General features: G+C 40.3%; 1 protein-coding gene across 2 annotated transcripts; it reads left to right on the forward strand.

The window, feature by feature from the left end:
• Positions 1-9,370: 9,370 nt before the first annotated feature.
• On the forward strand, positions 9,371-21,764 carry Msantd4 (Myb/SANT DNA binding domain containing 4 with coiled-coils). Of its 2 annotated transcripts, none has more exons than XM_006998296.4 (3): positions 9,371-9,587; positions 18,338-18,956; positions 19,615-21,764. In XM_006998296.4, exons 2-3 carry the CDS (start codon positions 18,495-18,497, stop codon positions 20,188-20,190), a joined length of 1,038 nt encoding a protein of 345 aa, XP_006998358.1. In that variant the 5' UTR covers positions 9,371-9,587; positions 18,338-18,494; the 3' UTR covers positions 20,191-21,764. The 2 variants fall into 2 exon arrangements, with proteins under 2 accessions (XP_006998358.1, XP_042136347.1); XM_042280413.2 differs by lacking the exon at positions 9,371-9,587 and adding an exon at positions 16,832-17,566.
• Positions 21,765-22,006: the final 242 nt, after the last annotated feature.

The raw sequence follows: 22,006 nt of genomic DNA on the forward strand, positions 1-22,006 counted from the left end.
GAACCAGAGACTGGATAGCCAGCCCGCTCCATTGAGAGGGAGCCCATACTGACACTGTTTGGATGGCCAGGAACCAGAGACTGGATAGCCAGTTACAACCAAACGTAACTGATCTTAAAAAAAAAAAATCAATTTCTAATGATATTCTGCTATACTCATAGATTAGTGCCTTGCCCAGTCTTCATCAGAGAGACTTCCTCAGGCAGAAGATGGGAGCTGAAGCAGAGGCCCACAGCCAGACATTATATAAGAGGTCTCTGTTGGGTTTCTCCTCTAGGATCTCAGAGAATCTCATGGGGGACAGGCAGAAAAATTGTAGGAGTCAGAGGGGATGGAGGACACCAGAAGTTCACTGCCCACTGAATTAACTAGTCAGGGTGCATACGGGCTCACATAGACTGAAGGGGTAAGCACATGGGTCTGCACCAGATCCTCTGCTTTTATGTTATGGCTGTTAGCTTGGTGTTTTTGTGGGATTCCTAACTGCAGGGACCGGCGTATCTCTGACTCTTTTGCCTGTTCTTGGGACTACTGTCTTCCTGTTGGGTTGCCTTGTCTAGCTTTTGTGTAAGGCCTTTTGCCTTGTCTTATTGTATTTTGTTTTGTCCTGTTTGGTTGTTGTCTCTTGGAGGCCTGCTCTTTTCTGGTGGAAGAAGGAGGGGAAGTGGATCTCAGGGAAAGGGGAGGTGGGGAGGAGCTGGCAGGAGTGGAAGGAGGGGAAACTGTGGTCAGGATGTGTTGTATGAGAGAAGGATCTATTTTCAAGAATAAAAAAAAGGAAGGAACAAAGGAAGGATGGAAAGAAGGAGGGAAGGAAGGAAGGAAAGAGGAAAGTCTTTTTTTTTAAGTGCTAGTAGTGGAGAGCACATGCATGCCAGGCAACTGTGATAGCCCTGCAAAAAAGCAATTAATCAGACAATACTGTATTCTGTTGCTGCTAATTGTCTTTCTTTACTTTATAGCAGTCTATTCCTCTTGTGAATCCAACATTCTCATTTTAGTAACTAATCCAGACCTTCTTTGAGACACAACTTACTAGTGACGTTATTTCACATCTGTTTCCTTTAGTCCCATAATTATTTCCAGTAGACTAAATCTAGAGATGCCAGTGGTCATTCTCATCTTACCACAGAATACATAGCTCAGTACCTGGTACATGGGAGGACATACCAAATATTAACTGATTGAATAAGCTTCCACCAAAGAGTAGCCTTTGCTGCAGACCCTTGCTTAGACTATAATGCTAACTTTAAAGTAATGTATAGTCAGAATAACATTGTATGCTAATCTTTTCAAACTACAGTCTACTTTAGAAATAACTGTATTGATTAGGCACCCTTGGGAGGGGTTATGGGATAGTCAAAATGCATTCGTTCTGCAGAACCAATATACAAAATAAATGGTAGGTTATTTTCATGGTTGACTAGCAGATATACATACAAATTGCCTAGACTGTAAAAATAATAGTACCATACTTGTAATTTCTAATTCCTTTTATAAAATTATATCAATTGTTCAAAATCAATTTATATATATTAACTTATTCATATAAGACAGTAATGATCCTTCTGATGATAAGAAACATTCTTAGGTAGCCAGTGATATATTACTAACTGTACATCTGTCATAGGAAGGATGGTATTCCATTAAACACAGCCACATCCCAAATGCCTGATCTAAGAAATTAATTTTAAACCATTGACTCCTTTGGTGCAGTTCTGACACATAGAAAAGGATGATACTATTTGTGTATTTTAAGTTGCCAAACTTCCTGCTTGCTCGTAGCAGCAGTGAAAAACTCATACAGTTTCCACTACTGCATAAGGGAAGCGAGTTTTCAATGAAGGTTATGAAATGCTGCTGATTTGGTCCACTTAATGATGGGCTAATGTTCACATGTCACCACTGTCATTACTCTCTAGATAGTGAAAGGACTCAGATTGTATCAAAGACAATAAAAATGAAAATTATAATACAGTCAAAGTAAAATGCTTACATCTGCATTAAGTAACCATAATAATAATGATGATAAAAACATGGTCAGTTTGAACCAACACAGATGATTTGATAATAATTACCTTCTAACAACTTTGGGGATTGCAATGTTGTTCATGTATAGAGAGGAACTTCCTAGAATTGCTGTGAGTTCACTGAGAATCTGACTTCACAAAATCGGCAATGCTGCAGAACAGGCAGACTCTCATTTTCCTTATTGAGGGGAATGCTGCATGTGTCAGTGCAGGCAGTGATCCCTGAAGAATGGGAATGACAACCCAGTTCAGGTTGATAAAGTCAACCTGAATCAGACTTTGGGGAGTTTTATGCCAGGCAGTTCATTGTCAGCAAATTTAAACCACTACAATTTGGGAAAAGGTTTCCAGGCAACAGTCCAATCAGTCCAATTCCAGGTGTACAATAAAGCCTAAGGTGTGACTGCATAGAAACTCCGTTAAAAAATACATGTGACCATATGAGTGGGTTCTAAGGCTAAAAGGCCTAGAATCAAGTATGATCCCTGTATAATAGCATAAAGGTTAGCAAATCATAAAACAAACAAACAAACAAACAAACAAACATCTCCACTAAGGATGGGTAATAGTCTAGGGGAGGGAAGAGTCTGGGATAATCATTCTGGGGAATTAGGGTGAAGTCTGTCTCTACAGATAGCAAAAAGTTCACCAGGTCATTAACACTCTCAGCTTTCTAGATGGAATACAGGTATTTGATTTTTGTCTTCCATTGAGGAGACACCCCTGGGTGATTAACATTCCTGGTTCTATTGGTGCTTTTTTGTGAGTACAAGGTCCTCATGCCCTCTACACTTTATCGCTAGTATTATACTAATAGTAATGTGTACAGTATTTATACTTTTACTAGAATTATAGTTCAATCTGTTTAGCAATTTTGACTGGCACATTTGATCATTCAAAAAAAATTTGTTGAAGGTCTTATATATGGTCAAATAAAATTTTCTACCCTCATGGATCTATGCAAGCCTCTATGACTTCTAACGTAGATTGAGCAATGCATAAATTCTGTTTATTTTGAGATTCTGAATTCCACTTTTGAGCCAGGATCCTGGCTGCTTCATATCCCCTATACACCTCCGCTTTTGTACATGGTTCTTACATCCTGAAGGAATTTTAATATTTTATGGTGTACCAAGTATAACTCACTACTATTTTACAATAAACATCATTAAAGGAAAATATTTTTGTGCAAATTTTATGTCTGTCATTTAAAAAAAAAATTGCACTTTACTTCCTGTCCTTACTGGAAACCATAAAAAAAAAGAAAGGAGAGAGAGAGGAAGGAAAGAAAGAGAGATAGAGAAAGGAAGGAAAGAATGACACCGACTATTAGAAAATAATGAGATAATAACAAGAACTAAACTAAAAGATAACAATCATCACTTTAATCATGAAAAAAAGGAGACAACATTAGGCACTGTAAGGAACATGTAAGGCCTAGGCTGAACAACTCTGGTCAGGAGTGATAAGCAATAGAATGATGTAAGTAAACCATAAATGGAGTGGTGATAAGCTATAAGCTACGTGTGGAAGTAGGGGTAAGACTAGAAACCCAGCCAGGAAAGAATATAAACGATGAAGCCTCAGACCTGACCAACAGAGCTCGTCAGGCCCTCATGTGAGATGACTCTCCTCTGCCAGAGATGTGAGATCCTGTCCCCAGTGCAGACATGGCTGACCTGAGAAAGGCTGACCCAAGATCCAGAGGAACAGACGTGCCGAGTCTGGACCTGTACACCTGAAAAGGTACTCCTGCTTCCATTTGGAAGACAGGATGAATATTGCTTGTAATCTTACTGTGTGAATAAATGAGTGTTATACCAAGTCTGAATCAAGAGTGATTATTTCTCCCCCATAACTGAGGTATGTGCTCACTACAGAAAGAAAAAAGAAAATGGAAAAGAGTCTATTTTGCTGTATGCTTTTGTCTTTTGGAAATCTTCAGATAAATCAAATGGTTCAATATGGAAGAGCACACTAATGAAGTGACAGAACGTGACTTCAGAAGAGAGCAGAGTACAGTGCGGAGAACTGTCTGCGCTGGAGACATGATGGATTCACAGGTTCATGAGTAATGGACAAGTTGAAAGTCACCATTAATGATGACACCCTGAGAACAGGAATGAAAGGAGATATGTCAAAGTATGCTAGTAAAGCAATCTTCTAAATTATCTTTTTAAGAACTCAGAAAAAATTTTCAAAACCAATTATTACCAGAATCCCCCCACACTTGACTTTTGTGAACTGTGATTTAAATTTCAGATTTTAGTATTTTGAATTTGTACATATGTACAGTAGTTTAGTCCATTCAACTTACTAACACACACACACACACACACACACACACACACACACACACACACGAGAGAGAGAGAGAGATAGAGAGAGAGAGAGAGAGAGAGAGAGAGAGAGAGAGAGAGAGAGAGAGATTGGGTGGCTTTATCAGACAATACCTATTTAACAAAATGACAAAGTCTGGAAAGTCTGAGTTTGATGTGTTGGAAGATACTATCCCTGCTGACTGTGTACACAGCTATCTTCTAGTTGTATCCTCATAGCACAGAGGGAAAGGGAACATTTCAGATCCTCTTGTATAGGGGCACTAATCCCACTTAAGAGGATTCTACTCTCATGACATAATCAACTCCAAAGGCCCCAGGCCCAAACACTTGGGGTTAAGGTTTCATCTTGTATTATATTAGAGGGACCAGCCTTAATATTATACATCCCAGGGGCTCAGGAGAGAGAACTACTAACGGTGAGGACTATTTTCAGGAAATAGAATCTCAGCACACCGAGCTCTATAGTCCACTTGCTTTAATTCCTCTGGCATAACATCCTATGTACACAGCTTCAGTTCTGTTCTCATGTCTAGCTCCTTTCTTGCCTAACCCTCTATACTTATCTATTGCTCCCTCTAAGTTCTATCTTAATTCTCTCATCTTAATTCTGCCTCATCTAGGTCCTTTTCAGCTTGGTCTTACTCAGCCAGTACTTTTCCATCTGGCTCTTCCTCATCTTTCATCTCATTCCTCTAGAATTCTCTTCTAGCCCTTCAATCTAGTTCTTTCCCTTCTCAGTTTGTTCTTCTCAAGTTCTTATCTGTCTAGTTCTTCCATTTTCTTTTCTCTTCTCCGTCTCCATGCCCTGGAAGTTCTGGTATATATACACTTACAAGGAGTAATCCGTTGGCAGTGCAAAGCCAGGCTTCCAGGGTCAAACTGAGGGGTGATAAGAATCACATAGGGAAGCAATAACTGTTAATTATCATTTGCAACCCCAAAAGGAAGTGACCAATGGGGAAATGAATTAATTAACTAAAGGCTAAATTCAGGTAATATCTAAGAAGAGGGCTCTTATGTGCTCAACTATAATCTTAAACGTGATTGGTAGAAAATATTAAGAATCTATAAGTTGCTAGGTCATTGGGAGAAAATAAAACTGTCTTCTTTTTTCCTGTGGCTCATATCTGTCTAAGCTATCTGCCATTTTTCTACAGGGTGGGGGAAAGTGTGCTCAGTCGCTAGGCAACCTGTGTACAGCTAGATGCCTTTGGTGATAGTTAAAGGGAGATCTGGAACTAGAGGTAAGGTTTGGGAAAGCAGGAAGTAAAGCTTAATTGGCACATCCACCAGGCCTTCTCAAACAGGTAGCCTGGATGGTTAAGTCTGTTCTTAGAGAATACAGAGGTATCTCTGCTAAGGTACTTTCCTCCATCTAGGGATGGTCCTGGCCAGATGCTGCCAATGATGATAATTACAAGGAGGCTTGAACTGGGATTCTGGCTGAGAATAGTTGTCAATGCAGAAGGTTACCTAAATATTCCTAGAAATGGTTAGGTAAGGAGTTAGAGGTCTATAAAATTAGTAAGGCTGTAAGAAAGGAGGGTCCGAACTAAATTGTGTAAAGCTATTACTTGACGTCCACCTGACCTAGGCAGTGTCTCCTTGTGGAATTTATCTTAAATCAGGAGACTTGCATGTGGACTGTTATTACTGCTAGTCCTTGAGAGTGGCCAAGGGAGATATCTGATTCCAGAGAAAGCCTTTCATGAGGCTGTTCTCCAAATACATGGAATGTGTATGTCCAAAGAGTGATCAGTCCACACTGTTAGCCCTTCTTAGGAAAAAATCAACTAGGAAAACTATGAAGGCACACATGATTTTCATAACAGAAGACAGCTGATATATAACAAGCCAAGTAACACCAAAAACTCCTTGGAATTTGGCTTCCTCTGGAGGAAATCCTTGATCCCTCCAGGTAGTGACTTTGCCATAACCAGCTGAGTTCTTATGTTATATTCCTGTGGGCCTGCAGCAGTTTCACAATATAAATATGGAAGGGACCTGACTATAACACACACACACACACACACACACACACACACACACACACACACACGTTGTGGAATATTATTTTAACTAGGCAAAAATGATGTGTTACATTTGTTTCTGCTGCCTTTTTTTTTTTTTTTTTTTTTTTTTTTTTGGTTTCTGTGTGTAGCCCTGGCTGTCTTGGAATGCACGCTGTTGACGAGGGTGACCTTGAACTCACAGAGATCCACCTGCCTTTGCCTCCTGAGTACTAGGATTAAAGTTCTTCACCCACCACTGCCTGGCTCTGCTGCCTTTGTTTACGATGTAGATATGTGTTGCATTTGTTTATGCTGCATCTGTTTAATCATGTAAAGATGTGTTGCCATTCCACCTTGACTGCCTAAGGTACCTGATTGGTCTAATAAAAAGCTGAACAGCAAATTACTAGGCAGGAGAAGGATAGGTGAGACTGGTGGACAGAGAGAATAAATAGGAGAAATCTAGGCTTGAGAGGAATGAGAGGAAGAAGAGAGAATGAGGGAGAAAGAGAGGGAGACACCTAGGGCCAGCCAGGCAGCTGCTAGCCAGCAGACACAGAGTAGGACATAAAGAAATCGAGCTAAAAAGCCCTGAGGCAAAACATAGATGGAGAGAAATAGGTTAATTTAAGTTAAAGAGAAAAAAGAAAAAGAAGTTAGCTAGAAACAGCATAAGCTACGGCTGAGCATTCATAAGTGGTAAGTTTCCATGTCATGATTTAGGAGCTGGTTGACGGCCCCAAATAAAAAGCCTGCTACATATGTGCACACACACACACACACACACACAAAATGTGTCAAGCAGTAAAAAGACATGTTCAGGTGTTTGAGGGGATAAATAAAAATTAATACCTTTTATTTATTACTGAATCATAGTGCTTTTCTCTCCACTTTTTTCTGTTTCTCTGCTATATTTCTACAGAAGAAAAAAATTTCAGCACATTGCTTCTATAGTTAAACAAAGACCTTGCTGACATCTGTATTGTGTGTTGATCACAGCCTTTTCTACTGCTTACAAACAAAGAACTTGGGTAAAATACAAACAGTAACTTAGCTCACAGATGTCATATTTCCACAACTTCCATGGACATTGGTAAAGAGGTACAGTAAAGCAATGGATATCTGGGAAAATCTAGCATTTGCTGACTTGCTAAATAGTGATGAATCACTCACTAGGGTAAATTTTAGGATGGGGACTTTTATTCCTACTCTACAGAAGTTTTTGACCAGGTGTTTATGGTAGTGCTGAGGCAGGGGGATTGTAAAGTTCCATCCAGGACAGCTTGCTCTACATAAGGGAACTCTTGCAAAAATTTCAAAAATCAAAGTGTCAGTATTGCTCCTAAAATGGCAAAAGTCAATTTCGTTCTACTTAGGCAAAATAATAAATATGATTTTTTAAAAGACAGCCATAAGTAAAATCTTTAAACTGCTCATTAAAGTTCAAAGAACATATTTCATAACTACTTCATAATTTATGGAAGTATTCTCTTAGAAATAACCATTAAGGATTCATTACGGGGGAGGGCTTGGTATAGCACTCATTTATTCACACAGTAAGATTACAAGTAATATTTATCCTGTCTTCCAAGTCAAAGTAGGAATACCTCTCTGGGCGTGCAGGTCCGGCCACGTCTGTTCCTCTGGATCTCAGCCTTCCTGTGGTCAACCCCGACTGTGCTTGAGGACAGAATCTCATGTCTGTGGCAGAGCAGAGTCATCCCACTTGAGAGTCTGACGAGCTCTGCTGGTCGGGTCTGAGGCTTTATCTTTTATAATCTTTTCTGGCTGGGTTTCTAGTCTTATCTCTACTTCCACACATAGTTTACCATTATTTCCATTTGTGGTTTATTTACGTCATTCTTTTGCTTATCACTCCTGACCAGGGTTGTTCACCCTAGATCTTACGTGTTCCTTACACATACACAATATTTTATCATGTATTTACATTTTTTTAAATGCCTATTATATGCTAGATGTTTTGCTACACAAAGAAAAAGCTGTAGGGGCAAAAATACAAGTTGCCATTGGATCTTAGTTGAGCAGGGTTGTCAGAGTCAGCAAATAAAAACATGGAATGTCATACTGAAATTGTTTTTATCTAGCAAACCTTTATTGGAGGGATAAATTGAAACAGCAGAGAAGAAAATGGAAAGGAAGGCTTATTTTAGAAAGTAATTTCCAAAATTAATTCTGAGCGTTAGAAAGCTCGGAAAAGCCTTCCTGGGTGGAAACACATCAAGGCAAAGGCAGTCCCCAAGGCACTGAGGAGTCCAGGAGCTAGAGCAGTCAAGAACTGGGTAAGTAAAAGGGAAATCATGTTAGTGAGCCTGAGAGAAAAGCAGGATTGTGATTTTTGAAAACCTCCTAAGGCTTTGCACTTCATCCTAAAATTAAGGAGATTTGCCCAGAAACTGTAAGCATCTCAATTTGACTCTAACTTCAAGACTGGGTATGGGAGGATGGGCATTGGTATTATTCGGGGAGAACTGAGAATGCCTGAACCCAAGCAGTGGGAAGCCAGGTAACAATGCCAATGGAGACAGCAGCCCCGGGCTCTAAAGGAATAATAAGGGGGTTGAGAATACAGAAAACATTGAAGAAACCTTCCACAAGCCAACTCTTGAGATCAAGAGTAAGCGGAGATTCTTAGATTTAAGAAGGCAGGGACACTGTCAGAGGTTGAGGTCAACAGAGGTAGCAGCTAGGTGAGTAAGAGAGGATGCTGGCCCAGGGGCCCGACTGAGATGACCCAAGCGTCGACATTTTGCATTGCCCTTGTAAAGGTCGAAGGTCAAGGACATGAGTAGAGTTTGGAGTGGGAGCCACCAGTGCCCCAATCAGGCGAGCGGCGAGGCAAACCTTATCGCTAGGGACCAACCCTTTGCTAAAGCACGCTTGATTGACAAGGTCACGTGACAGAGACTGAGCGCTGAGCAGGAGGCGAATCGCTGCGGGGCGGTGTCCAGGGCACTAACCCGGAACCGGTTTGGGACTCGATTCCCATTGTGAGACCTGGCCTGAGGCGGGCTCTCAGGCAGAGTGGCAATCCCTCCTGGACCAATGGATTAGCCGCAACCTGTGAGCAGCAGCCATCTCAGCCAATAAAGGCAGGCAGAAGTTGATGGGCGGGGACTCCATGAAGCCTCTCTTTTCCAGCACCCTCAGGGGGCGATCCTGTGATGGTGCCGCCGGGGTCGCAGGTGCGTGTTGGGGGAGCAGGCAAGCAACGGGGACCGGGGAACTTGAGGGACCAGGGGAGACCTCGCAGGGGTGGGTCCCTGTGTGGCGTCCCCTTTGTGGACTCTGGCCTTGGCTTTGCAAAGCACAGGATCATGAAGCTGGGAAGATAAGTCCCACGCGCTGCCGTCACCTGACCTGGGAGGAGGGGAAGGAGCTCTTGGCCTCTGCAGAAGTGATGGGTACCTAGACGGGGCTATCACTCACTATTCAGAGAGCAAGACTATCCCTCCAAGTTGCATGGACGCATCAGCGTCCTGAGTCAGATGCTAATCCTACCCCCAGCCGCACTCCCGGCTCCGAGATCCGCATCTTCCCAGGGGCCTCGGCCGCACCTCCCACTGTAGTATTTTCTAGAGGGAGACCCTTAAGTAAACCAGTTGTGTTTACCACCTCAAGTTTTAGAAAAAGAAAAGTAGTTTTCCTGTAAGAATATTGGGGGAAGGGAAGTCACTCTTGAAACGCGATTGAGGTGGGTTAGGGGTGGAGGGTAGTTCGTAGTTCAGGAATGGTTTCCTTTTTAACTGCTTAGTGAATTTAATCTTTTTATTCCTTTCTTATATTTCTCTTTTTTCTTTCACCTAGATTTTACTGTCTGTTTTTCTCAGATCTGTTAGTTCTGTGTTAGGCACAACCTAGAAAGATCATCTTAATTGCTAGTCCTTGGGGGTAACTGATGTCCAGTTATAACTTACCGTAGTCGTTGGTGGTTGTGTGAGTGCACTGCACATTTCTGTTTCTGAACAGGAAAGAATGATTGTGGGATGAAAGTATGTGATCTGGCATTGGGGTCTGAGATTTAGAGGTTATGACTGTCAAGTTCCTTGGTGTAAAGAACAGGATTAAAACATCAGAAATGACTTACTTTTATGTTTTATATAAGTGATATTCCTGACACCGTGAATCCTTTTTGAGGAACTTACTTGGGAGTGGGTGACGGAAAGCCAAACCTCCCAGACACAGTACCATAATGCAAAGAATGGGAAAGACAGACAGACACATTAACAATAAAATAGCTTTTGTGTTTTTGTAAACACAGCCAACAAATTTTACGTCAGGCTGTACTGATGCCTTGAACTTAGTAATGTCAAGGCTTCAGGTAAAAGTTTTTCCTGGATTAAGCCAAGACTAACCAGAAATCTAAGATGGATTCTGTATTAGTCAGGGTATTCTAGAGTAACAACTTATAGAACAAATCTCTATCTATATATATATAGAAAGACTATATATTAGAATGACTTACAGGCTGCAGTCTCGCTAATCAAACAGTGGCTAGCTATGAATGGATTATTATAGTCCTATAATTAGTAGTTGCTCAGTCTCAGTGGGTAGACTGGATGTCTCGGTGGATGTCTTCAGAACACACCAGAATCTGGAAAAAGTAGGCTCTAATGCCTGTAAAGAAGTGAGAATAAGGAGGCAAAGAGCAAAGCTTCCTACTTCTGTGTCCTTACATAGGCTTCCAGCAGAAGGTGTGGTCCAGAATATTGGTGTGTTTTCCCACCTCAAAGGATGTCCATTAAAGGTGTGTCTTCTCAACTCAAGATCCTGATTGGAAGTGAATCTTCCTACTTCAAATTAAGCAAAAATCTCTTACAGGTGTGCCCTCCATTTTTGGATTTTAGTTAATTCCAGATATAGTCAAGTTGACAACCAAGAATAGCATCACAGTTTCTAGTATCAAGTCCATTGTGATTAAAAATGCAGGGAAGTGTATTTTATCAATGAAATAGCTCATTAGCTCAGCATAGCTCAGTTGGAAACAAAGAGATGCCAACTGTAAACTCCAAGTATAGATGTAAGAACTGTTTGGTGGGGGACGGGGAAGGAGGCTGTGCCGTATGCAGTTGGCAACAACACTGAGGTTTGAGAACACGGGGATTCTGGTAAGTTACAGGGGCTGCTGTTTGTGCCATTCAGCAGTGCTGTTAGAAGAGTCCAGGCAGCTGGGCGTGGTGGCACACAGTTTTAATCCCAGCACTCGGGAGGCAGAGACAGGTGTGAGTTTGAGGCCAACCTGGGCTACAAAAGTGAGCTTCAGGACATCCAGGGTTGTTAACCTTGTCTCAAAAAAACAAAAAACTAGTCCAGTTAGTAAAAAGTAAATCGATCTTGGATTTTTGAGAGCAGCAAAATCTGAGGGTGGATACTGTATAAGATTCTGTTAATGATAATCATTATTTTATTGATGACTTTAATATTGTATATATAACTTCAGTAACAGTGCCTCCATAAAGAAGGAAAGTTCCTTGAATTGAAAAAACAAATTGACCTTTTACAGTTACTTTTTTCTATTTCAATACAATTTTTCAGTCAAGTATAGGTTCCTACTGAGCCAGCATTAAAGAGTGTCTTTAAAGAGTGGCCTCAGACCAGTGTTCTTGCTTTAATTCCAGGCATGTCTCCTTTGATTTCTGTCCCTCATTAAGTGTTTCATTGTATATGACTCAAATTGCTAATTCCCTCTCAAAATCTTTTGGATCTTATCAAAGATTTCTGAGTTGGGCGCTTGCTATAGTTTCTTAGTATTCTAATATTCTCCATGTATTAGGGTTAATCATCCAGTAAAGAAATAGTAATCATGTCCAGTTCTTAACTAAGAGATAACAATGGTAGCTGATACTTGTGGTGAGCTTGCTGTGTCTTTGTCATTATAAGGTTAATTGGATTATCTCTTTTAATCTTTAAATGCCATGAATATTATCCTAGTCTCATTTATCAACTAGTAAACATGTTTGAGAGGCTCATATGCTTGAGACCAAAGGGCTAGTGATAGAATTGGCAAACAAATTATTTGTTTGTTTATTTATTTATTTATTTATTTATTGAGACAGAATTTCTCTGTAGCTTTGGAGTCTGTCTTGGAACTCGCCCTGTAGACTTGGCTGATCTTGAACTCACAGACATCCTCCTGTTTCTGCTTCCCAAGTGCTGGGATTAAAGGCGTATACCACCACCACTGCCCAGCTTCATGTACCTTTCTTTATGCCTCTGTTTTACTATGTTATAAGCTACTTGATAGCAGAGTAATAGATTCATCTTTGTTTTTTTTTTCATACCTGTAACAAAATAATTATAATACAGACTGGTAGTGTAAGTACATGTCAAGGACATCAGGGCCCTAGGGAATTGGCTCACTCAGTAATGTGCATCCTGTACAAGCATGAGGACTTGAATTCTGTTCCTAACACTCACCTATCTCAGAAAATAAGGTGGAGAGTGATGGAAGAGGATATTCAACATTCAACTCTCCAAGTGTGGATGCACATGTACACAGACACACAGACACACACGCACACGCACACAGACTTCAGTGTGAAGGCTTTCTGAACTGGAGACATGAACTGGGGAGGAGTTTGATTGGCGAGGCAGAAGGGCAGACACCATGGTGTCGGGTGACAGTGCTAAGACAGGGGCTGTGACAGCAGGAACTGTGCTGCTCAGTATAACAGCATATAGCCACATGTTGCTATCGAGCACAAAAATATGATTAGTCCAAAGGGAGGTCCCAAATATAAACTATGTTTCTGGGTTTAGAGTAGGGTTATAATTCAGTGGTGGAGAACTTGTCTTTTACACATGTGGGACCCTAGGCTCAATTCCCAGCACTGGGTGTAGATAATACTAGTTTGAGATAATTTATTCATATAAAAATAATGTAGTTCACTTTTACTTGTTTTCTGAGATGGTTAAAAACTAAACACATTTAGTGTGCATTGCTGAGCTGTTGTAGGATTTAGAGCAATCTCATAGTGAATGGTGCTGTGCTTGTGTGCACATGTGCACACACATTTGCTGGAGGGTGAAATTGAGAAATAATGGTTTACAAGCAGGGACCTATAACAGGAAGAAAGGAAGACAGGGGTAGGGTCAGCTAACTCTGTAGTGCTGTAGAAGGCCGCCTTTGGCAGGGTTTTAAGCAGTTCATTTTTGATGAATGATATTCCAACCTAACTTCTAATCTAGTCAGAATTCTAATAGAGGTAGGGATAGTTATCAAAATACATTCTCCTTATAAAAGTGTGATTCTCAAAAGAGAGCTGTCTATTCTTAAATCTGAATTAGCTTAGCTTGCATTTGATGAATTTCCAGCAAATAAGTCTCTGAGTTGGTTCTTAAAAAGTAGACTGGGGGCTGGAGAAATGGCTCAGAGGTTAAGAGCACTGCTTGCTCTTCCAAAGGTCCTGAGTTCAATTCCCAGCAACCACATGGTGGCTCACAACCATCTGTAATGAGATCTGGTGCCCTCTTCTGGCCTGCAGGGATATGTGCACTGTATACATAATAAATAAATAAATAAATAAATAAATAAATAAATAAATAAATAAATAAATAAATAAATAAATAGACATGAAGCTGGGTGGTGGTGGCACACACCTTTAATCCCAACACTCAGGAGGCAGAGCCAGGTGGATCTCTGTGAGTTCGAGGCCAGCATGGTCTACAGAGCAAGTTCCAAGACAGGCTCCAAAGCTACATAGAGAAACCCTGTCTCAAAAAACAAAAAAAAAAAAGCAGACATGATCTCTTAATATTGTCTGTATCATTCTGTTATGCATTGGTTTCCCCTAAAGTAAGCTGACTTTTTCTGTTCAGGAAGCCATTTGTAACAAAAGAGGCCTTTCTTTCTTAATGATCTCTGAAAGGGAATTGCTTAGCATCTGCTGTACCCGCGTGCCTCGATTTCTCTGCATCCCTTTTTGTTTGTTTGTTGTGCTCGAGATGGGTGTTTATTCTGTTGCCTGGGCTGGCTTTGAACGCCTGGGTTAAATGGTCTTGCTTCTTCAGTCTCCTGAGTGGCTGGTATAATAAGCTTTTTATCAATGCCCCATATATTAGCCTCCAGGCACTGTTTAATTTGTGAAAAGCAGCAAGTACAAAGTAAGATGCCGTGTAACTTTAGAATGTACACTGGAAACTAGTCACGGTGGCCCATGCTTGTAATCCCAGTATTTAGTGTACAAGAAACTGAGAACAAGAACTGCCTGTTCTTGGCTAACCTGGGCTAATACAAAGCAAGACGCTGGCCAGAATAATAATGTTAATGATGGTGGTGATGATGACAACTTTATTCTAAGTACTTAGTGAAGAAAACAAATAATTTTGTTGTAATTTTTATGTTGATGACATTTATAGTGACTATTGAATATATAGGTTTACATATAATTTGCTAAAAAAAATTACACCTCAGTTTTTCACTTCGATACCACTACTGGGAAATTTTAAACTACATGTGGATCTCCTTATATTCATATTGGACAGTACTGTTTGAGCATTTCAGATTACAAAGGTGTGCTCCAAGAACTATAGACTTAGAAAATGTAGTTTTGTGTAATAAATCCTTCATAACTTGATTTCTGATACCATTTTAATCACCTTATGGTGAAATAAAATAGGCTGTGGACTCAAGAACAGTTTCATGGCTAAAGCAGAAATGCCGTCTCTATCAGTCTTAGGACTAGCAATGGAGTTTGGAGAAATTTTTGTGTTGATACATGCTCACAATTGAGCCTTGGAGTGTGCACACATGGACACATACATTTCTTTTTCTGCTTTGTTCTTAAATTTTATTTGTTAATGTATGCGTGAGAGTACAGGCTTTGTTGCACATGGGGTGGAGTGGGCCAGAAGTCAGCTCTCGCTGCCATTACTCAGGTCTCAGGGATCAAACTCCTGTCATATTTGTGCAGCAAGTGCTTTACCCAGTGGGTCATCTTGCTGGCCCTTACTTTCTTTGCATTCACATTAGTATCATAGTGCTTTAAGAAATATCTGCATGCAAATATGACAATTATTGCATGTGGCTCAGTGTTCACTATTGGTGAATATTTTTGTGTGTGGTCCCTCCTTCCCCCTACCCCCCCAAAAAATGCTGCTAAGTGGTCTGGGAACACTTACCCTAACAGCATTGTACATGTTTAGCATCATTTCAGTTCTCATTCATTTTTTGTAAGGCTGTCTGATTTCTGGCTCTACCTTTGAAAGTGTATCCGATGACTTTCTTACTGTCAGAATCTACCTCAGGGACAGTGGAGCCTATTTGCTGCAGAGCCACTTTCCCCAGATGACATGGCTTGGTCTTCACTCCGCCAGGCCACGCGTTGTGACTGTGTTGTCTCAAGTCATATTTTTATTATAGATAATGGCTTTGTGTGCCCACAGAACCTTCATTTTCCTGCCTTTTTCCTTAATTTATTTCTCCTTTCCCATCTCCTCATCACTTTTAATTTTGTACTTTTTTTAAACCTCCTATTTGTTAGATAGAGTATTGGAAACACTGTCTTTGAAGCAGGTGAGCTAGTGGGATAAGTGCCAGAAGAAAAAAAGCAAAATATTGACATCACTCATCCCTTCAAGTATCCTGTGGAAAGCATACTAAGTAGTAGAGTGAGGTTGGTTTAATGACATATCAATCAATTTGTTGCAGGATTTTTCATAGTAGATGAATGTCCTGTGTCTGAGAATGTAGATCACTTGATAGAGGACTTCAGAATCATATATGAGGCCCTGGGTTTGATTTCATACACTCCTAAAACATGTATGTAATCCCAAATCCTCAGAAGTGAAGGCAGAACGATCCAAAGCTCAAAATCAACCTCAGCTGTATAGTTAGTTTGGTTGTGAGCCTAGCCTTTAATGGCTGAGTCATCTCTCCAGCCCATATAGTTAGTTTGAGGCTGGCTGGGCTATGTGAGACACTGTCTCAGTAAAAGAAAAGAAAATACTTTAATTATAAGTTTTCTAAAATGTACCCTAAGCATATTTATATTAGATGTTAAAGTATCCAATTAAAAATTCTTATTAGAAATTATTTGATACATACTGAAATAATGATAGCTTTTTTTGTTCTAGTGGACTAGCTGCATGTACACTTTAGTCCTCATCAGTAGGTTTCCAGTACTATAGTTTTCAGTGCTGTGCAATAAATACTGTCATTTTGATTAGTTTCTAGCTCCCACCATGGTATCTCAGCAAGTGTAGTTGAAGGCATGTGTATTTAACACTTGAGTTAAACACACCTACATACTTGTTGCTCAAATCAGAAACAATACCAGCGTTACTATGATCTGCTGTCCTTTTGCCAAAATTGTTTCAAGTTTTCTTTGATATAGCAGCAAAAAATTCCCATTGTTTATTGTGTGCAGGTCTAGTCTGTATATTTTAAATTGTATATTCTTGGCTGTATCTCTGCTAAGCAACATTTATAGCACTTTTCAAGTGAAAGCATATAGAGAGAGGTTAAGTGATTTAAACCAGGCAGTCTCCGGTCTAGGATTCACTTTCACTCCCTCTCCTTCTGTCCTTATCTCCCTCTCTTCATTTTTTCCCTCCAATACTCAAGGTAGAGCCGAGGGCCTTGGGCTTTTCACATGCTGGGAACGTGTTCTGCCACTGAACTACATATTCAGCTTTTTTATTTTGAGAAAAAGCCTCACTATGTATCCAAGCCTGGAATTCAGACTCTTCCTGCTGATATCTTGAGTCTGAAGTCTGCTATGGGATAACACTTTTGTCAGGAAGTATAGGCGAGATAAATAGACCAGGAGAATTCTGGGAAGAGGAAGGATGAGTCAGGAGACGCCAGTCTGCCATCCAGGGAGCAGCATGTAATGGCACACAGGTAAAGCCATGGAACATGTGGCAACATAAAGATTAACAGAAATGGGCTGAGTTTAAGAGTAGGAGCTAGTCAGTGGTTAGCCTGAGCTAATGGCCAAGCAGTTTTAATTAATATAAGCCTCTGTGTGTTACAGGACCAGGTGGGACACAGAAAAACTTCCTACCACAGAAGTCAGTGTTGCAGTCCCATGCCTGTCTCAGATGTAGTGATCTGGCCCAGCGAGTGTGACTCCAGAATCTGTGCTCATGACTACAGCACACATTGTCTTTCAACAGTGTTCTAATTATAAATACTTTTTTCTTAAATTTCTTTCACAAAAAGGTTTGCATTTGACTGTGAGGATACTACTAGCTTGCTGGAATTGATTATACATTCTGAATCACTGGGCTTCAATTTATCATTAAATATCTTCATTGTATTTTAGAAAAAGTTTGCTTATAGTCCTTTTTTGGTTTTGAAAACTTGCTTCTTTTTCTGTGTATTTGTGGGTTTTTGCAAGTTCATTTCTGCTCTTTAAAACATTTGGTTCTCTCTGGCCTCTATTTCTTCAGAAAGTGGCTGTTTGGAAGATAAATGTTCCACACGAATGGGTGCAAACTAAAGGATGTGGTGGGCATATTTTTGGTGATGTTATTAAATATACACAGTTGGTTGACTAGAGATCCTTGGAGCTAGAAAAAATACCAAATAAAAGTTTATAAATGCTAATAAAATGCTTTGTTGTTAAATTTTTTAAATGTGGAATTAGTGTTTACTTGTAACTCTGTAAGAGAGAGCTCAAACAGGAGTAGACTTGCATATTTCCTGACTCAGTTTAGCCTTGTATATTTGCTATATTTTTGCTTCAGTAGGGGATACGCTTTGCATTGTGAATTCCTGCAGAAATATTTTGACATAAATGAGCCCACATTGTAATAGTTAAGAGGTATGTTCAGGTAAACTGAGGCAGAATCAAATTCAGAGTTTATTTGAGACATAGTAATGAGCCAGGAGTTTGGAGCTGTATTTAGACAGTGGCAGTATTTAGATTGTATTTAGATTGTGGCAGTTATAGGTTAATGGCTTTTTTTTTCTTTTATCTTTCTCCTTCAGGTATCTAGACCACCTCCATGACTGGATGAATGGAAACTCAGTGATTTGAATTAAGAACCAACAAGGGGTTGTCCTTGGACCTCGTTCTTTATAACACACTCTTCACAGACTTTGCACAGCTCTTCTTGCCATTAAAACCTGCACTGAAGTTTTAAAAATGAAGCAATTGAAAAGGAAAAGGAAAAGCAATTTTAGTGTTCAGGAGACTCAGACCCTTTTGAAAGAAATTACCAAAAGGAAAGAAGTCATTTTTTCCAAGCAGCTCAACACAACAATAAACGTGATGAAGCGAATGGCCTGGGAGGAGATTGCACAGTGTGTAAACGCTGTAGGGGAAGGAGAACAGAGGACAGGGACTGAGGTGAAGAGACGGTACCTCGACTGGCGTGCACTCATGAAAAGGAAGAGAATGAAGGCCAACATGAAGCTAGTTGGTTCTGGGTTTCCTCTGCCCACATCTGATTTAGATGACTCTCTCACTGAAGAGATAGATGAAAAAATTGCATTCCGAAATGATGCAAATTTTGACTGGCAGAATGTGGCAGATTTCCGGGATGCAGGTGGATCCCTAACAGAGGTCAAAGTAGAAGAAGAAGAAAGGGACCCACAAAGCCCAGAAGTAAGTATTCACCAATGAGGCATGTTTTCTTTTTTCAGATACCCACACATGCTGAGGAAGCGCCCAGATCTTCAAGCTCACAGACAGTAGATAACAATCATTCTGTGTTTTCCTAGTGCCCTTAATGCCTATGTTTTCACCTAAATGTAATTACCTCAGTGATACATATATATTAGTGACATCAGGTAATTCATTTAAATAATCTTAAGAGTTCAGATTAAGTAATTTTAATAAAAATTAAAGCATAGAAAGTTGTCAGATGAGGCAGGACTGGGGAGATGGTTTACTGGGTAAATGGCCCAAGCCTGACATCTGTGGAATACCCACTAATGCTGAATGCTGTGGCATGTATCTGTAACCCATATGGCAAAGACAGGAGAATAGACCTGAAGCTTCCAGTCTGCTAGCCTGGAGTTTGCCTCACAGTAAACAAGAAAAATCCTGCTTCAACATGGTAGAAGGCAAGCGCCAAGTCTGGAAAAAACATTGTCTTCTGAACTCCATAAATGTGCTATGGCCTACATTCACCTGCATTCAGACATACTTACTCACAAATACATAATAAATGAAATAATCATTAAAAGCTAATAACAGAGCAAACTGACAGTGACAGAAATGAAAACAAATACTAAATTAGCTTTTTTTTCTTTTCTCTCAGTTTGAGATTGAGGAGGAAGAAGAAATGTTGTCGTCTGTCATACCAGATTCTAGGAGGGAAAGTGAGCTCCCTGACTTCCCTCATATAGATGAGTTCTTCACCCTCAATTCCACACCGTCCAGACCTGCATATGATGAGCCCCATCTGCTCATGAACATAGAAAAACAGAAACTGGAGCTGGAAAAGCGCCGACTGGATATTGAGGCAGAAAGGCTGCAGGTGGAAAAGGAGCGACTGCAGATAGAGAAGGAACGGCTGCGCCACCTGGACCTGGAGCATGAGCGCCTGCAACTGGAGAAGGAGAGGCTGCAGATGGAGCGGGAGAAGTGGAGGCTGCAGCTGGTCAGCACCGAGAAACCTGCTCTGGAGAATGAACTTGGCCAGGGGGAGAAGTCCACGCTGCAGCCACAGGACATAGAAGCAGAGAAGTTGAAACTTGAGCGAGAGCGCCTGCAGTTGGAGAAAGATCGGCTGCAGTTTTTGAAGTTCGAATCTGAGAAGCTGCAGATTGAAAAGGAGCGCTTGCAGGTAGAGAAGGAGAGACTGCGGATTCAGAAAGAAGGGCATTTGCCTTGACTGTTCTCCATCCTTTTCATAGCAAAGGTTTATGAACTGTAGCTTTTCCCCATCAGTTGATGTAAAAGTGGTTGGTGGATTAGCTACCCCATCACCACCCCTGTCTAATGTCAGTGTTTTGGGTAGGAGAAAAGATAGTAACACATAGGTAGCCATGTGGTTCAGTAGTGTATTATATAAACGCTCTGCCCACCGTAAACAGATAGCAGAGGATCTGCTAGACTTTCACATTAGTGATACTGCATAGAGTCCTGTCTTATTTGTGCACCCCAAATTATTTAATACAATAATGTCTACAATAAAATTCCCATCTGGTGATTCTCAAGTGGAGTTTGGGCACCCAGAAGACATTTTGGATTGTGTGGAGATGGTTTTTGGTGTTCAAAATAATATAGGTGTGAGCTGCTACTGCCCTCTTACCAGTAGAGGCTATAGGCTCTGCTAAACACCATGTAATGCCTGGCTCTCCTCTTCACAGGAAAGAATTACCCAGCCCAAAATATCAGTAGTGCTAAGTTTGAGATACCTAACCCTGGCCTAACTGTACACCTCTGTAGCTATCTTTTACAGTTCTAGAATATTAAAACTTCAGATATTTATGTGGGCAGATATTTAAATGGCCAAAAGCATTTTAGCTGTGAGACATTACTGTGTAGTATATTGAAAATAGGGAATGGTGGAGATTGTAGGTACTTTATTCCCATGGTGTTGTTTATCAGTAGACTGAGACTTAGAAGCAATCTTGGAACTATCGGAGCTTGTATAAAATGAATCACTTTTAAAGGCAGTCGCCTTCAAGAATGAACACACAATTGGGAAGCTTTAGTTCCCCCTTCTTTAAATCTGTTGTCTTAGTTTGAATACAGAACTTACCATTTCAATCATGTATTAAATTGTTAATGTAAGAAAATGTCAAAAGATAGTAAAAATGGTACCAGTGCCAAAATGGTGACAGTAGTCAATGATGTTTAACCCAATGAATTGTTGATTGATTTCTGAAGTGAAGAATAGTCATTTGAGACTGAGAGATGGGGGAAATGTCCTCTGCATAAGTAACAGTGGTGCTGAAATGATAGAAGTAGCTTTGTGTTATGGTTAGGGAAAGCACTTGCTTAACTTGATCTCTACAAGAGTCTATGAAAGGATAACTTCTTGCTTCAGAATCTGAAGTTCAGAGAAATCCTGCAGTAAGTAAGTGGCTGTTCTTTATACAGCAGTGTATTTTTTTGTCTTTCCCCCTTCAGGATGACTAAACTTTAGAATTCTGAAAGCAAAGGGCTAGCTTTGCCTGATGATTTGCCTACAGTGTCCTAATGGTGGTTTATCACAGTAAAGTGCTTTCTGATGCACAATGAAGTTGGAAATGGCTGCACGAGTTCACTTTGTGTTTTCTGTCTTCTAGGGATGATAGCTTTAATACAGTACTTCTGTTGACACACTACCTTGATTCCGTATTTGTTCCTTGTTAATTTAAGAATGGCTAGAGGGAAAATATACCCATGGTTACTTATCCTGATTTTGAAATAGTGTTATTTTTTTATAATTCTATTAAAAGCTTCTACCTTAAAAGTAAATTTGCCTGTCTGAAAGTTTATCCTTTAAGGGTACAGATTCAACATGGGCAGAAACTGTATTGGGAGTGGGTTAGGAACATAACCTAGACTTTGAGCTACATACCAAACATTTATACCTATCCTCTCCCCCTTACTTTAATTGAAATTTAATTTTTCATACAGTGTCTTAGTATGAATTCCTATTGCTCTGAAGAGACATCATGACCACAGCAATTCTTATGTAATTGGTGCAGGCTTACAAT

The sequence above is a fragment of the Peromyscus maniculatus genome, chromosome 7 (genome assembly GCF_049852395.1).
Source record: "Peromyscus maniculatus bairdii isolate BWxNUB_F1_BW_parent chromosome 7, HU_Pman_BW_mat_3.1, whole genome shotgun sequence".
Taxonomy (NCBI): Eukaryota; Metazoa; Chordata; class Mammalia; order Rodentia; family Cricetidae; genus Peromyscus; species Peromyscus maniculatus.